At 51.5% G+C, this 17,090-nt stretch overlaps 1 protein-coding gene across 1 annotated transcript in view; it reads right to left on the bottom strand.

Moving 5' to 3' along the window:
• The window catches only part of c8g (complement component 8, gamma polypeptide), a 53,123-nt gene that overhangs the window by 26,850 nt on the left and 9,183 nt on the right, over positions 1-17,090 (bottom strand). The window contains exon 2 of the mRNA XM_085965959.1: positions 5,941-6,077. Within this exon, the coding sequence (XP_085822085.1) occupies positions 5,941-6,077 (137 nt within the window). The remainder of the gene's footprint in view (positions 1-5,940; positions 6,078-17,090) is intronic.

The following is a 17,090-nucleotide window of genomic DNA, read 5'->3' on the forward strand; positions in this document are numbered from 1 at the left end:
ACACAACTTCATGTAAAAACAGTTCACAGATTCAGTCTCTGAGGAGGCCTCCTGATCCGAGACGGATAACGCCTTTCAGGGGTCTCTGGTTCTCGTTGCTGGGGTGACTCATCTAGTTGATCCCCTATGGATAGGACATCATCATCAGGTATATTCACTTCTGAGGTAGATGCTTCAGGTTCACTAACTTCCTCCACGGTTGTCTCTGTCGTAACCATGGGCTCGACCCTTGTTCTCGATCCCACCAGTTGGTCAGCATGATGTCGCATTACATTTTCACCAACATCTACCGTGTACATCAGGGGTCCTTGTCTGGCCCGAATTGTTCCAGATTGCCATTTCTCGTTTTTATAGTCCCTGGCTAACACCGGTTGTCCTATTTCAAAACTCCGAGTGGGCTCGTTATTGATATGCTGGAACTGTTTGTTTTCGACTTCCCTCCACACATTTGGTTTTAACAAGTCCAACCTGGACCGCAACCTCCTGTTATAGAACATCATGGCAGGGCTTTGGTTTGTTGTTGCATGGGTGGCGTTTCGATATGCCAGTAGGAAATTGTCCACCTTGTGTTGCAGTGGAATCTGATCTTCGCTCATGGCCTTCATTGCCTTTTTGAACGTCTGTACAAACCTCTCGGCCAGCCCATTCGTAGCTGGATGATATGGGGCAGAGGTATAATGTTTCACCCCATTCTTCTTCAGGAATTTCTGGAATTCCTCTGACACGAATTGTGGTCCGTTGTCTGAACATATTTGCTCTGGCAATCCATTTCTTGCAAATATCATTCTTAGCACCGCGATCGTCTTCTCCGAGGTAGTGGTAGTCATTTTAATCACTTCTGGCCATTTAGAATGTGCGTCCACCGCAATTAAAAACATGGAGCCCATGAATGGACCAGCAAAGTCAATGTGTACACGTTGCCATGGGGTTGAAGGCCATTCCCATGGATGCAGCGGTGCAATTGGAGGTGCATTTTGGACTTTTTGGCACCCTGAGCAGCTCTTCGTCAGATCCTCTATCTGTTGGTCGATACCCGGCCACCACACATAAGCCCTGGCAAGGCTTTTCATCTTGACTCCCCCCAGATGACCTTCATGTAGTTCTTTTAGAACTCTCTCTCTTAACTTAGGAGGGATAATCACCCTTGTTCCATACATCAATGTTCCCTGACAGATGGACAGCTGTTCTCGTCTTGCTGAGAATGCCGGTAACAGTGGATCACCATGGGCTGGCCATCCCTTTACTGTCAATTCGTAGACCCGGGACAGTGTCGGGTCATTCCTAGTCTCCCTTTCAATATTTGCATTGGTGACAGGTAAACATTCGATGATGGTCGAGTGAAATAACTCCACCGGGTCAACCGTCGGTGCCTCCTCCTCAGTAGGTAGTGGCAGGCGCGACAGCCCATCAGCATTACCATGCTGCTTTGTACCTTTGAATTCTATCTGATATTGATGTGCCCCTAGGAAAAGGGACCATCTCTGGAGCCTCTGTGCTGCCATCACCGAAACACCCTTCTTAGGGTTAAAAATGGATACCAACGGCTGGTGGTCTGTCAGCAGTGTAAACTTCTGGCCCTGCAGGTAATGATTAAACTTCTTTACTCCCCACACAAGGCTGACAGCCTCCCTATCTATCTGAGCATAGTTGCGCTCAGCGGAGGTCAATGATCTGGATGCAAATGCGACTGGCCTTTCCAAGCCATTTGGCAACTTGTGTGAGAGTACTGCTCCAATATCATAAGGAGAAGCATCACAAGCTAAACGAATAGGTAGCATTGGGTTGAAGTGAGCCAACACTTCCTCTGAGGTGATCAATGCCTTGCTTTTGCGAAAGGCCTTCTTACAGTCCTCGTTCCACTTCCATGGTACTTCTTTCTGCAAAAGAGCGTTCAGCGGGTGCAGCACCGTGGATAGATTTGGCAGAAACTTATGGTAATAGTTAATCAACCCTAGGAACGACCTCAACTGGGATACATTTTCCGGAGCGGGAGCCTTCACAACAGCTTCGATCTTGTCAGGTGACTTGTGCAGCCCCTCCTGGTCAATGACATGACCGCAGTACGAGATCTGTTTCTGAAAGAACTCACATTTCTGGCGATTAACTCGAAGTCCATATTCCTTCAATCTGGTAAGCACCAGTTTCAAATTTGCAAGGTGTTCCTCATCGTCATCTCCTGTAATCAGGATATCGTCCAAGTAACATTGAGTGCTTGGAATTCCCTGTAATACCTGCTCCATGGCCCTCTGCCAAATTGCTGGAGCCGAAGCCACTCCAAAAACCAGTCTATTATATCGATACAAGCCTCTGTGCGTGTTGATTGTGAGATACTGGCGCGACTCTTCCTCAACTTCCATCTGTAAGTATGCTTGCGCCAGGTCTATCTTGGTGAAGTGTTTCCTGCCAGACAATGAAGCAAAGATATCCTCAATCCGCGGAAGCGGATATTGCACCGTGTGAAGCACCGGATTAACCGTGATCTTGAAGTCTCCACAGATGCGGACCTTCCCCGGTTCCCCTGGCTTGTTACTCGATGAACGCTTCATGACGGGAACAATGGGCGTGGCCCACTCACTCCAGTCCACCTTAGACAGTACTCCTGAACGTCCTAGCCCTTCCAGCTCAGCTTCCACAGCAGGTCGTATCGCATAAGGTACCGGTCTGGCTTTGAAAAATTTTGGGTTTGCATGTTCTGCAATCTTGATTTTTGCTGTAATTCCTCTCAGTGTTCCCAGTCCCTGTTGGAACACCTCTTTAGCCTCATCCAATATTCTGGACAATCGTTCAGGTTTGACATCTTTTTTTCCGGAATCTACCGTTATTGCTTTTAGGGAGTGCCAGTCCATATTTATTTTCCTGATCCACTCCCGTCCCAGAAGTGGTGGACCTCCCTCAGGTAGTCCATATAAGTCCATTCCTTGGTGTTCTTTGCCCTTGTGTACCACCTTGACTTTTATCTTTCCGATGGGGTATACTCTTTGCCCCGTGTATGTCTGCAATACTATCTCCGTATCCCGTAGGGGAATATGTGTGAATAACCTTTTGTAATCTTGCTTATTCATGACCGTCAATGCCGATCCGGTGTCCAATTCCATCTTCACTTGGACTCCTGCTATCTGCAGTGTGACCCAGATAGTTTGTCGGTCAGCTTCCTTACTCACATTGTGAATTCTCAGCCTACCCAGTTCCTTGCTGTTGGAGTCTGAATCTGAATTCTGTTCATCCGAACTCTTCTCAGCCACCTTATGTACCTTTCTGCACTTTTCCTGCGGTGACTTTTTGTTGCTGGTCTTCTTTCCTGACCGGCATACTTTAGCTATGTGACCAAGCTTGCCACATTTTCTACATTCCTGATTTTTAAACCAGCATTGGTTCTGATCGTGTGTTGTCTTTCCACACCGATAACATTTCGCTGTACCCAAAGCCATTTGATCTACGCTGAGTACCGCTGCCTTCAGCTGCATTTCCGCAGTGCCTCTCGCTGCGGCTTCGTGCGATGCTGCAATAGTGACAGCCTTATCAAGTGTAAGGTCATTCTCTTCAAGCAGCCGCTTTTGTGTTCCTTCTTTCGACAAACCACACACGAATTTGTCTCTCAGTGCCTCTGTCAGTCTTTCCCCAAACTGACAGTATTTCGCTAGCTTACGCAGTTCAATCAAATACTCCGCGTTGCTTTCCTCTTTCAGTTGCGTTCTCGCATAAAATTTAAATCGTTCCGCTAACATCAGCGGTGTGGGGTTCAAATGATTTCTCAGGACAGCAACAATATTAGCGAAAGCCTGATCCGTCGGTTTAGCTGGTGATAGAAGATGCTTCAATAGCCCGTATGTCTTCGCACCCATTGAGTTTAGTAAGGTTAGTGCTTTATCTTCATCTGATATTTTATTTGCCTTACAATAAATCTCTATGCGTTCTACATACGTGGCCCAATCTTCAACATCGGCATCGAAATCGTTGATGTTACCACGCTTAGGCATCCTCGCAATCTTCTTGAGAAACAAAAAGAAATTTTTCTTTTATTTTTTTTTCAAAATGGCGGTTTCCCGCGCTTGTCTTCTTCCCCCGCCTACGAAAATGGTGGCTTCCCGCGTTTGCCTTTCTCCCCCGCTGGTTGTAATGGCGATTGCCATATTGCTGCGTTCGCCCTCCCCAGCGGTTCTCAAATCGTGCCTCCCAGCCCCTCTTGCAGTCCGGTCCTTTACATCGGCTGCGTTTGCATTCACCGCGGCTCCCGTGCCTTACGCTGCCCCAGTCTCAGCGCCTCTGGCCCCGACTTCTGTCCGGCTCTTTTCCCCGGCCGTGGTCGAGTTCTCCGCCCTTATATCCTCCATTTTTCCCTCCCCTACTTCACAGCCAACGTGGCCGACTTGCTGCTCGTCGCTGATCGGCTTACCCACCACCGTGGTAAAAGGGATGATCACTGCCTGTTGCTGATGGAAGGCTTCGTGTCAGGATTCTTCCTTGCTCTTCAGAACCGAGTCTTTTCTCAGCAGGATGATGAGGGCGAATGCCTCTTCTCGACGCCCGTTAAACTGCCTTGGATATATCTCTGCCGCAGGGTAAGATCGTCATCGTCGCCACTGTTAAGTCTGTGTGTTCTAGTTATTGTTAATAAGAATCACTGCACACAGACCACAAGAATAAATTCAACAGGTCTTTACCAGTCGAAGGTCAGGCTGAACGGCCCAATAAATCATTACACAGCACTTATATACCGGTGTGGTCACCACCGGTATTACAGTATACAGCAGCCAAGATAAAGTAGTGCATCTCTTAAAATAGTTCTCTTAAAGGTGGAACGGTTACATACACCACACCCGACACCGAGCCCGAGATCAGAGTGACGGACTCCCAGCCCAGTGAGATCAGAGTGACCGATACCCAGCCCCGTGAGATCAGAGTGACCGACTCCCTGCCCAGTGAGAGCAGAGTGACCGACACCCAGCCCAGTGAGAGGAGAGTGACCGACTCCCAGCCCAGTGAGATCAGAGTGACCGACAACCAGCCCAGTGAGATCAGAGTGACCGACACCCAGCCCAGTGAGAGGAGAGTGACCGACACCCAGCCCAGTGACAGCAGAGTGACCGACACCCAGCCCAGTGAGAGCAGAGTGACCGACTCCCAGCCCAGTGAGATCAGAGTGACCGACTCCCAGCCCAGCAAGATCAGAGTGACCGACACACAGCCCAGTGAGATCAGAGTGACCGACACCCAGCCCAGTGAGAGCAGAGTGACCGACACCCAGCCCAGTGACAGCAGAGTGACCGACACCCAGCCCAGTGAGATCAGAGTGACCGACACCCAGCCCAGTGAGAGCAGAGTGACCGACACCCAGCCCAGTGAGATCAGAGTGACCGACACCCAGCCCAGTGAGATCAGAGTGACCGACACCCAGCCCAGTGAGGTCAGAGTGACCGACACCCAGCCCAGCGAGATCAGAGTGACCGACACCCAGCCCAGTGAGATCAGAGTGACCGACACCCAGCCCAGTGAGAGCAGAGTGACCGACACCCAGCCCAGTGAGAGCAGAGTGACCGACACCCAGCCCAGTGAGATCAGAGTGACCGACACCCAGCCCAGTGAGATCAAAGTGACCGACACCCAGCCCAGTGAGATCAGAGTGACCGACACCCAGCCCAGTGAGATCAGAGTGACCGACTCCCAGCCCAGTGAGGTCAGAGTGACCGACTCTCAGCCCAGTGAGTTCAGAGTGACCGACACACATCCCAGTGAGAGCAGAGTGACCGACTCCCAGCCCAGTGAGATCAGAGTGACCGACACCCAGCCCAGTGAGAGGAGAGTGACCGACAACCAGCCCAGTGAGAGGAGAGTGACCGACAACCAGCCCAGTGAGATCAGAGTGACCGACACCCAGTGAGTGAAAGACAACAGAATTAGCAGAAAAACATAAACTGAGTAAGTGAGCGTGTTTGTACTCACAGTTTGCGAAATGTATTGATACGAATGGCTCCGTCTTGATTGGTTATCCGCACAGTGACCGCCTCCAGCCTGTAATTGTTCATCTTCAGATAAGAACATTCTGACCCGACAGCAATGAGACGCCACATGCCTGTAAACTAAAATAAAACGACCCATCAAACACTCCTCTGGCCGGGTTAGATACAGAGACCCAGAAATTCAGTGGGCTGCGCCACCAGTTAGCGCCCAAAGAGGGCACTCAGTGGCTTTAGCGCCACTGGCCACACCTCCCGCGATATTTAGCGGGGCGCTAATGGCGGCGTTAGCCTGTAGCGCTGCGCCGCCACCGATGACGTCATCGGTGTGCGCAGCGCCCCGCTCCCGCCCCGATGACCATATTTGGTCGCGCCCGCCTCTTTAACGCCGGTCGAAAATCACGACCGGTTCACAGGGGCCTACCTGTGGCGGTAGTGGCGCTAGTTAAGGTGGAGGTGCGGGGCGGCCGCTTTTTCGGCAGCACCTCCGTCCCCGGCCTCCTAAACCCCCCCCCCCCCCGCGGCATTGCCGGCTGTTTCCCGAGAGCCCGGCACTTCTCCTTGGTGCCGGGCTCATTTGCCGGCACTCGCGAGCGGGGATCGCGCTGTTGTAGGCACCTCCCCCTTAACAGTGGGAGGAAGGCCTGCAGTACCGCAGCGTGCCGTGCCGCAGCGTGTGGCGCTGTGGCCCTTAGCGCGGCGATATTCAGTGTGAGCGCCCCAAGCAGGGCGCGGGAAGCCTCGAGTAGCGGCCCGCTTCCGTTTGGGGCGCAGAAACTGAATATCGGGATGGCGCAAGTGGCTCCGCTCGCAGCGGTAATTCCAGCGCCCAGGCGAGCTTGGCGCCCCAAACGGCGCCCAACTGAATTTCTAGGCCAGAGTCTCTAAACTATCCCAATTATCTTAAACCTGTGACCTTCCTGCCCGGTGGAAGCAGTTTCTCCCTATCCACTCTATCAAAACCCTTCCTGCTCTTGAACGCCTCGATCAAATCTCCCCTAAACTTCACTGCTCTTGCTTTGTGCTCTTTGGGCTGGATTTTACCAGCCCTGAGGAGGCGGGACTGGTGGGAAAATTTGAAAAAATGACGGCAGGTTCCGATCCCGCCATCAACCCGCCTCCGCGCAACTTTGCCAGAGGTGGGCTTGTAGAGTCCGTTTCGGTCGCGCCTCCAGGCGGCGGGATAGGCCCTTAAGGCACTTAACCAGCAGTTAACGACCTCTATAATCCCATTTTGAGAAGCCTTTCAAATGTTGCCACATTTCCAGCGTGCTGCACGTCTCTCCTGAAACACGCCAGCTAATCCTGTCGGGTTGACAAGTGGCCGGCTTCCTAACAGCTGCAGCTCCACCATAAAAACAGACTCTCAACAAGGATCAGTTGCAAGTGGCAGAACTTTGTTTTTTCAGGTTTTGGAGAACTTTTTGCAGGTCCACTGATCTTGGAAGTGGTGAAGATGAGACCCATCTCCACTGTGACCTCCTGGGAAAACCCTCCCCCCACATTGACTGAGCGCTTCTGCAGCGGAGATATCTACCAGCAGCATGGGAACCATTTATTTCCTTTCATCCTGGTCCTCAGATTTGGAGAATGAGCAGCCACGGCAGCAGCAGAACCAGGCACAACAGCAGCACCAACAGCAGCACCAACAGGAACGCCAACCTGCTGCTAACCCACCTGATGATGCACAGGGCAGAAGGTGCCAGCGCAGGGAAGCACGTCACCACAGGAGATACCCCCAAAACAGGGTTTACAGGATGAGGATGAGGTACTGACTTGGATAGAAAACTGGTTGGCAGACAGGAAGCAAAGAGTTGGAATAAATGGGTCTTTTTCCGAGTGGCAGGCAGTGACTAGTGGGGTACCGCAGGGATCAGTGCTAGGTCCCCAGCTATTCACAATATATATTAATGATCTAGATGAGGGAACTAGATGTAATATCTCCAAGTTTGCAGACGACACAAAGCTGGGTGGGTGTGTGTGCTGTGAGGAGGATGCAGAGAAACTCCAGTATGATTTGGACAGGTTGGGTGATTGGGCAGATGCATGGCAGATGCAGTATAATGTGGATAAATGTGAGGTTATCCACTTTGGTGACAAAAACAGGAAGGCAGATTATTATCTGAATGGCAATAGATTGGGAGAAGGGGAAGTGCAACGAGACCTGGGTGTCCTTGTGCACCAGTCGCTGAAGGTAAGCATGCAGGTGCAGCAGGCGGTTAAGAAGGCAAATGGTATGTTGGCCTTCATAGTGAGAGGATTAGAGTACAGGAGCAAGGATGTCTTGCTGCAGTTGTACAGGGCCTTGGTGAGACCGCACCTTGAGTATTGTGTGCAGTTTTGGTCGCCTTACCTGAGGAAGGATGTTCTTGCCATGGAGGGAGTGCAGCGAAGATTCACCAGACTGATACCTGAGATGGCAGGAATGAGGTATGAGGAGAGATTGGGTCAATTGTGCTTGTATTCGCTGGAGTTTAGAAGAATGAGAGGGGATCTCATTGAAACTTATAAAATTCTAACAGGACTAGACAGACTAGATGCAGGAAGGATGTTCCCGATGGCGGGGGAGTCCAGAACCAGGGGTCACAGTCTAAAGATAAGGGGTAAGCCATTTAGGACAGAGATGAGGAGGAATTTCTTCACCCAGAGGTTGATGAACCTGTGGAATTCTCTACCACAGAAGGCAGTTGAGGCCAATTCATTAAATATATTCAAGAAGGAGTTGGATATATTTCTTAAGGCTAAAGGGATCAAGGGATATGGGGAGAAGGCAGGGACAGGGTACTGAATTTGGATGATCAGCCATGATCTTGTGGCGGAGCCACCAGGGGGACTCTGATCTAATGTACATAATTATCTTTAACAAATTATTAGCTACAGAATGAATCTGTATCTTTGTTCACATCATTGCATGTACATAGCGCAGTCCCTTTAAGAATGAGACCAAATGCGATGACGTCATCATGTTGATCACGTGATCCTCCAGCGGCGGGAAAACGTGATGACGTGATGACGTGAGGCTGGGGAGCCGCCCTAGCCAGTCCTCGTGGAGCCTGCAAAGAGTACAGACCTGTAATGTAGTTCTCCTGTGTTTTCGTTTTAAACTCTGTTGAATAGTATTAAACATCGTTTGTTTGATAGACTGACTCGACCTCAGTCCTTTAGTTAGGAATCTAGCCATTCCTACAGTGGTGACCCCGAATTTTCGTGAACAATTTTCGCGGAAGAAGCGAAGCGCGATGAAACATGGAAGCGAACTCCGTGGCTTTGAAGCTCCCACAGTTTTGGGAACAACAGGCGACCTCCTGGTTCGTCCAAGCAGAAGCACAATTCGATCTCCGAAACATCGTTGCGGATCAGACCCGTTACCTTTACGTGGTCTCTGCACTCGACAGCTCCACGGCCTCATGGATCATCAGCCTGCTCGAAAACCCCACGGTTGACAGCAAGTATAATACACTCAAAGTGCGGTTAATACAGGTCTTCGGGCTCACGAAGGCGGAGCGTGCCCGTCGGCTACTCACTTTGCCCGGGCTTGGCGATTCCAAGCCATCTGAGTTAATGAGCCGGATGCTCACACTCCTTGGCTCAGAACCACAATGTTTCCTCTTTCGGGAGTTATTCCTGAGTCAACTACCCGAGCAGGTTCAGGCTGCCCTCGCCAGATCGGAAGCCACAGATTGCGCAGCACTTGCTGCAGAAGCAGATACGATTTATGCAGTCACACAGCAATCCTGCGCCACCACGAGGCACCCCTCCCCCGTGAACACTGCCCCGATGCCTCCATCCCCCGGCTTGTGTTTTTACTACGCCCATTTCGGCGCAAAAGCCAGAGGTTGCCGCCCTCCCTGCAGTTTCGCGCCTAAAACCGACATTGGAAATTCCGGGATGCTCCTCTACATTACAGATTCCCTCTCAGGCCGGCGCTTTTTATGCGACACCGGGGCGCAGTGTAGCATCCTTCCTGCCTCAGCACTCGATATTCAGTTTGGGATGCACGGCCCCTCCCTCGTGGCAGCTAATGGCGGGGCCATTCGTTCCTTTGGCAAACGGCGGGTCCAGGTGTGCTTCGGCGGGCAACGGTTTCAGTGGGAATTTATTACAGCCAAGGTTTCACAAGCCATCCTCGGCGCGGATTTCTTGTGCGCCAACAGCTTCTTGGTGGATGTAAGAAATCGTCGATTGGTCAACGCGGCCACCTTCCACTCCATCCCTTGCTCCCGCAGTTCCGCAACGTCGCACACTGTCTCCTGCGCGTTGCCCTCACCGGACGAGTTCACTCGCCTATTAGGTGAATTCCCAGAGCTGACCAAGCCCACTTTCTCCTCCTCGGCCACTAAGCATGGTGTCGAACACCACATTACTACCACTGGCTCTCCAGTTTACGCATGAGCTCGGCGCCTGGAACCCGGCAAGCTCGCGGCTGCGAAGGCAGAGTTTGCCACAATGGAACGGCTGGGGATTATTCGCCGGTCGAATAGTCCCTGGTCCTCGCCTCTCCACATCGTCCCGAAGCCCGGCGGTGGATGGCGGCCATGCGGGGACTACCGACGCCTTAATGACGCCACTACTCCCGATCGGTACCCGATCCCGCATATACAGGATTTCTCCACCCATTTGGCGGGAAACTCAATCTTCTCCAAGGTCGACCTCGTCCGTGGCTACCACCAAGTTCCCGTACACCCGCAGGACGTCCAGAAAACGGCTGTCATCTCTCCCTTTGGACTGTTCGAGTTTCTACGGATGCCATTTGGGCTCAAGAATGCCGCACAGGCTTTTCAACGACTAATGGACTCGGTCCTGCGGGATCTTCCCTTTTTATTTGTCTACCTTGACGACATCCTGATAGCCAGCTCTACCAAAGAGGAACACGTCTGCCATCTCCGCACCCTCTTTCGGCGCCTCAGCCAACGTGGCCTCATAATCAACCCGGCCAAGTGTCAGTTCGGCCTACAACAGATTGACTTCTTGGGCCACCGCATTACTTCGGAGGGCGCAATTCCGCTGCAGTCAAAGGTCGAGGCAATTACGGCATTCCCAATGCCGCAGTCCACCAAGGCTCTTCAAGAATTCCTGGGCATGGTGAATTTCTACCACCGCTTTGTGCCCAAGGCAGCACGACTCAGGCAGCCCCTCTACGAGGCCCTCAAAGGCAAGGCCGGAAAGGATACAATAGCCTGGACGGTTGAAATGGACAACGCTTTCGACAACACAAAAACCGCTCTAGCCAATGCAACTATGTTGGCGCACCCTCTGCCAGGTGCCACCATCACCCTTACCACCGACGCTTCCGACTATGCCATAGGCGCTGTGCAGGAACAGTGGGTCAACGGGATGTGGCAACCACTGGCATTTTTCAGCCGCCAACTCCGGCGCAGCGAACGCAAATACAGCACTTTCAACTGGGAGTTGCTGGCGCTGTTCCTGGCTATCCGCCATTTCCATTTTTTGTTAGAAGGACGTCCCTTCACTGCGTTTGTAGATCACAAACCACTGACCTTCGCCATGACCAAGACCGCCGAACCGTGGTCGGCTCGACAGCAGCGACAGCTAACTTTCATTTCAGAATTCACGACAGGCGTCCAACACGTAGCTGGCAAGGACAACTTGGTAGCTGGTTGCCTTTCTCGCGCGACCGTACGGGCGCTCCAGCTGGGCATCGATTATGTCCTCATGGCTACCGATCAGGCATCCTACCCTGAAACACAGGCGTATCGCACCGACACCTCTAGCCTCCAACCGACCGATGTGCAATTCCACGCTGCAGGCACCTCGTTACTCTGCGATGTCTCCATGGGATATCCCCGCCCGATCGTTCCAGTCGCCTGGCGCCGCAAAGTTTTCGACGCCATACATGGGCTTTCGCATCCTGGCGCGAAGGCATCTCAAAAATGAATGTCGGCTAAGTTCGTCTGGAGAGGAATGCTTAAGGATATCCGCGACTGGGCTAACACCTGCGTCGTCTGTCAAACGTCTAAGGTGCAACGTCACGTGAAGGCCCCATTGGCCACGTTCGCAGTACCAGAACGTCGATTCGACCATGTCAACGTGGACCTCGTCGGGCCGCTTCCACCGTCGCAGGGGTTCACACACATCCTCACCATGGTCGATCGTACTACTAGATGGCCAGAGGCAGTTCCTCTGGCATCTACTACATCCGCTGATGTCGCCAGCGCATTCCTCTCCTCGTGGGTCGCACATTTCGGCGTTCCGGTGGACATTTCTTCAGACCGCGGTCCACAGTTCTCTTCCGAGCTCTGGAACGCTGTGGCCCAGGGTCTCGGCACCAAGCTTCACCGCACCACGGCCTATCACCCGCAAGCAAACGGTTTGTGCGAACGTTTCCACAGATCATTAAAGGCATCGCTGAGGGCCAGCCTCCAAGGCGCCGGATGGGTGGATAAGCTTCCATGGGTCATGTTGGGTCTCCGCACGGCACCCAAAGAGGACCTGCAATCGTCCGCCGCGGAGCTCGTGTACGGCCAGCCACTCCGCGTACCGGGAGATTTCCTGCCACTTCCAACTGAGCCGTGGTCCGCAGCCGAGCAACTCAGCAGCCACCGGGAAACAGCCAGGGCTTTTGCGCCTATCCCAACTTCGCATCACGGCCTTCCATCTTCACACGTACCAGCAGAGCTAAAGAATGCTGAATTTGTATTTATTCGTCATGATGCCCATAGGGATCCGCTCAAGGCCCCTTACACAGGCCCTTTTCGCATACTGGAGACCGGCGACAAGAGTTTCTCTGTAGACATTGGTGGTAAACCCGACCACATATCCATTGACCGTCTCAAACCGGCACACTTGGACATCGACCGGCCAGTAGCGACTGCGCAGCCACCACGACGTGGTTGACCTCCCGCTGCATCCACGCCAGACCGAAGGCTTCCATCCGCCAGCCCGCCCGCTGTTCAACAACGGCCACGCCAAGAATACAGGAGTCGCTCTGACAGGCATGTCAGACCTCCTAGTCGATTGACTTTTACTGTTAAAGACAATTCTGGGGGGGCGCATGTGGCGGCGCCACCAGGGGGACTCTGATCTAATGTACATAATTATCTTTAACAAATTATTAGCTACAGAATGAATCTGTATCTTTGTTCATATCATTGCATGTACATAGCGCGGTCCCTTTAAGAAAGACCAAACGCAATGACGTCATCACGTTGATCATGTGATCCTCCAGCGGCGGGAAAACGTGATGACGTGATGACATCATGACGTCAGGCTGGGGAGCCGCCCTAGTCAGTCCTCGTGGAGCCAGCAAAGAGTACGGACCTGTAATGTAGTTCTCCTGTGTTTTCGTTTTAAACTCTGTTGATTAGTATTAAACATCGTTTGTTTGATAGACTGACTCGACCTCAGTCCTTTAGTTAGGAATCTAGCCATTCCTACAATCTCATTAAATGGCGGAACAGGCTCGAGGGGCCGAATGGCCTACTCCTGCTCCTATCTTCTATGTTTCTATGTTTAAGCTCGGAACAGAGTGTACAGCTGCGAGTTTGGTGAGTGAGGGAGTTCGGGGAGGGAGGTGCTCCTTTATTCTTTTTCTATCTTTGTCAGCTTCCAGGAGAGCAGGAGTTAAAAAGCTGAACAAGAGGGGACCGAGAACCAGCGGGAGTTCGGCTCCGTGACACCCCCCAACCGCATCTGGAGAAAAATAAAAGTGCGGTTTAAACAGAGTGCTGCGCGTTGGGAATTGGTTTTTACTTTACACCAAGGAAAGAGTCCGAGAGCGGGAGCAGTCAAACAACAACAACTGCGAAACCGCTAAAGTGACGTCATAACCAGGGAAGGAGCTGATTGGTAAGTAGGACCTGGTGAGTATTTCTACAGTCCAGTCGTTAAAGTAAAAGTAAAGTCTCCAGTTCAGAGTAAGTAGTGTTTAAAGGGAAGTAAGGTCCCTAGTGTATTTAATATTCTTTAATTTAAAGGGAGTAAATTAAGGGTAGGACATGGCAGGGCAGCTCGGCAGCGTGGAGTGCTCCTCCTGTGCTATGTGGGAAGTCAGGGATACTTTCGGTGTCCAGGGCGAACATGTGTGCAGGAAGTGTCTCCAGCTACAGCTACTTGAATTCCGCGTTTCGGAGCTGGAGCTGCGGCTGGAGTCACTGTGGAGCATCCGCGAAGCTGAGATCTTCGTGGATAGCACATTTAATGAGGAGGTCACACCGCAGGTAAAGAGTGCACAGGCAAGACAGGAAATGGGTGACCGCCAGACAGAGTAAAAGAACTAGGAAGGTAGTGCAGGAGTCCCCTGGGCCCATCTCCCTCTCCGACAGATTTTCCGTTTTGGATACTGATGGGGGAGATGGTTTCTCAGGGGAATGCAGCAAGAGCCAAGTCCGTGGCACTACGAGTGGCTCAGCTGCACAGGAGGGGAGGAAAAAGAGTGGGAGAGCAATAGTGATGGGGGATTCTATCGTAAGGGGAACAGATAGACGTTTCTGTGGCCGCAGACGTGACTCCAGGATGGTATGTTGCCTCCCTGGTGCCAGGGTCAAGGTGTCACTGAACGGCTGCAGGGCATTCTGAAGGGGGAGGGCGAACAGCCAGAGGTTGTGGTTCACATTGGTACCAACGACATGGGTAGAAAGCGGGATGAGGTCCTGCAACATGAATTTAGGGAGCTAGGTAGCAGATTAAGAAGCAGGACCTCAAAGGTTATAATCTCTGGATTACTCCTGGTGCCACGTGTTAGTGCGTATAGGAATAGGAGGATAGAGCAGATGAATGCGTGGCTAAAGATTTGGTGCAGGAGGGAGGGCTTTAGTTTCCTGGATCACTGGGCCTGCTTCTGGGGAAGGTGGGACTTGTACAAGTCGGACGGGTTGCACCTGAACCCGAACGGGACCAACATCCTTGCGGGGAGGTTTGCTAGCACTGTTGGGGGGGGTTAAACTAACTTGGCAGGGGGATGGGATACAGAGTGGAGCTATAGTAGGGGGTGATGCACAGCCAAATATAGAGGAAAAAACAAGTCAGCCTGGAAGGCAGAGCAAATATGTAATGGTACAAGGGAGTAGGGCAAGGCTGGATGGCATTTATTTTAATGCAAGGAGTCTTGCGAGTAAGGCAGATGAATTGAAGTTGTTGATGAACACATTGGAGTATGATATTGTTGCTATCACAGAGACATGGTTGAGGGAGGGGTAGGATTGGCAACTCAATATTCTGGGGTATAGAATCTTCAGGCGAGACAGAGGGGGTGTAAAAGAGGAGGGGGTGTCGCAATATTAATCAAGGAGTCAATTACTGCTGTAAGGAGGGATGATATCTTCGCAGGTTCCTCTAATGAGGCCATATGGGTAGAACTTAAAAACAAAAAGGGGGCAAGCACTTTGCTGGGTGTGTACTGTAGGCCCCCAAACAGTCAGGGGGAGATAGAGGAACAGATATGTAGGCAAATCTCAGAGAAGTGTAGAAATAATAGGGTAATAATAGTAGGGGATTTCAACTTCAACAATATTAACTGGGATAGTCAGAGTGTGAAAGGCTTAGAGGGTGCGGAATTCTTAAAGTGCATCCAAGAAAGCTTTTTGAGCCAGCATGTAGAAAGTCCTACAAGAGAGGGGGCGGTACTGGACCTAATTCTAGGGAATGTAGCCGGGCAAGTGGTAGAAGTGTCAGTAGGAGAGCATTTTGGTGACAGTGACTATAATTCGGTGAGATTTAAGGTAGTCATGGAAAAGGACACGGAAATAAAGGTTCTAAATTGGGGGAAGGCCGATTTTAATATGATAAGGCAGGATCTGGTCAAAGTGGATTGGGATCAACTACTTGTAGGAAAATCCACATCAGAGCAATGGGAGTCTTTCAGAAAGGAAATAGAGAGAGTACAACGCCAACATGTTCCGTAAAGGTCAAGGGTGAGACCAACAAGCCCAGGGAACCCTGGATGTCAAGAGACATACGAGAATGGATTAGGAAAAAAAGGGAGGCTTTTGGCAGATACAAAGGACTAAAAACAGTGGAAGCCCTAGAGGAGTATATAAAGTTCAGGGAGGTACTTAAAAAAGAAATTGGGAGAGCGAAGAGGGGGCATGAAAAAACACTGGCGGGCAAAATAAAGGAAAATCCCAAGGTGTTTTATAAGTATATTAAGGGCAAGAGGATAACCAGGGAAAGAGTAAGGCCCATTAGGGACCAAAGTGGCAATCTCTGTGTAGAGTCGGAAGATGTAGGTGAGGTTTTAAATGAATATTTTGCATCTGTGTTCACTATGGAGAAGGACGATGTAGGCATAGAAATCAGGCAGGGGCATTGTGATATACTTGAACAAATTAGTATTGAGAGGGAGAAGGTACTAGCGGTTTTAGTGGGCTTAAAAGTGGATAAATCCCCAGGCCCAGACAAGATGTATCCCAGGCTGCTGTGTGAGGCGAGGGAGGAGATTGCAGGGGCTCTGACACAAATTTTCAGAACCTCTCTGGCCACAGGGGAGGTTCCAGAGGACTGGAGGACAGCTAATGTAGTACCATTATTCAAGAAGGGTAGTAGGGATAAACCAGGGAATTACAGGCCAGTGAGCTTAACATCAGTGGTAGGGAAATTATTGGAAAAAATTCTGAGGGACAGAATTTGTCACCACTTGGAGAGGCAAGGATTAATCAAGGATAGTCAGCATGGCTTTGTCAGGGGTAGATCATGTCTAACCAAGTTGATTGAATTTTTCGAGGGGGTGACTAGGTGTGTGGATGAGGGTAGTGCAGTTGATGTAGTATACATGGACTTCAGTAAGGCTTTTGACAAAGTCCTGCATGGGAGACTGGTCAAGAAGGTAAAAGCCCATGGGAATTTGGCACATTGGATCCAAAATTGGCTTAGTGGCAGGAGGCAGGAGGGGGAGAGCAGCAGCGGAGGAGGAGCAGAGGCCCGGCTTAAAAACCGGCGCCAAAGCAGAAGCCCGACCAGTTCGGGGGAGAGCAGCAGCGGAGGAGGAGCAGAGGCCCGGCTTAAAAACCGGCGCCAAAGCAGAAGCCCGACCAGTTCGGGGGAGAGCAGCAGCGGAGGAGGAGCAGAGGCCCGGCTTAAAAACCGGCGCCAAGGCAGAGGCCCGACCAGTTCGGGGGAGAGCAGCAGCGGAGGAGGAGCAGAGGCCCGGCTTAAAAACCGGCGCCAAGGCAGAGGCCCGAC

This window comes from Somniosus microcephalus, chromosome 23 (genome assembly GCF_052327205.1).
Source record: "Somniosus microcephalus isolate GS21.2 chromosome 23, FLI_Smic_1.0, whole genome shotgun sequence".
Lineage (NCBI taxonomy): Eukaryota > Metazoa > Chordata > Chondrichthyes > Squaliformes > Somniosidae > Somniosus > Somniosus microcephalus.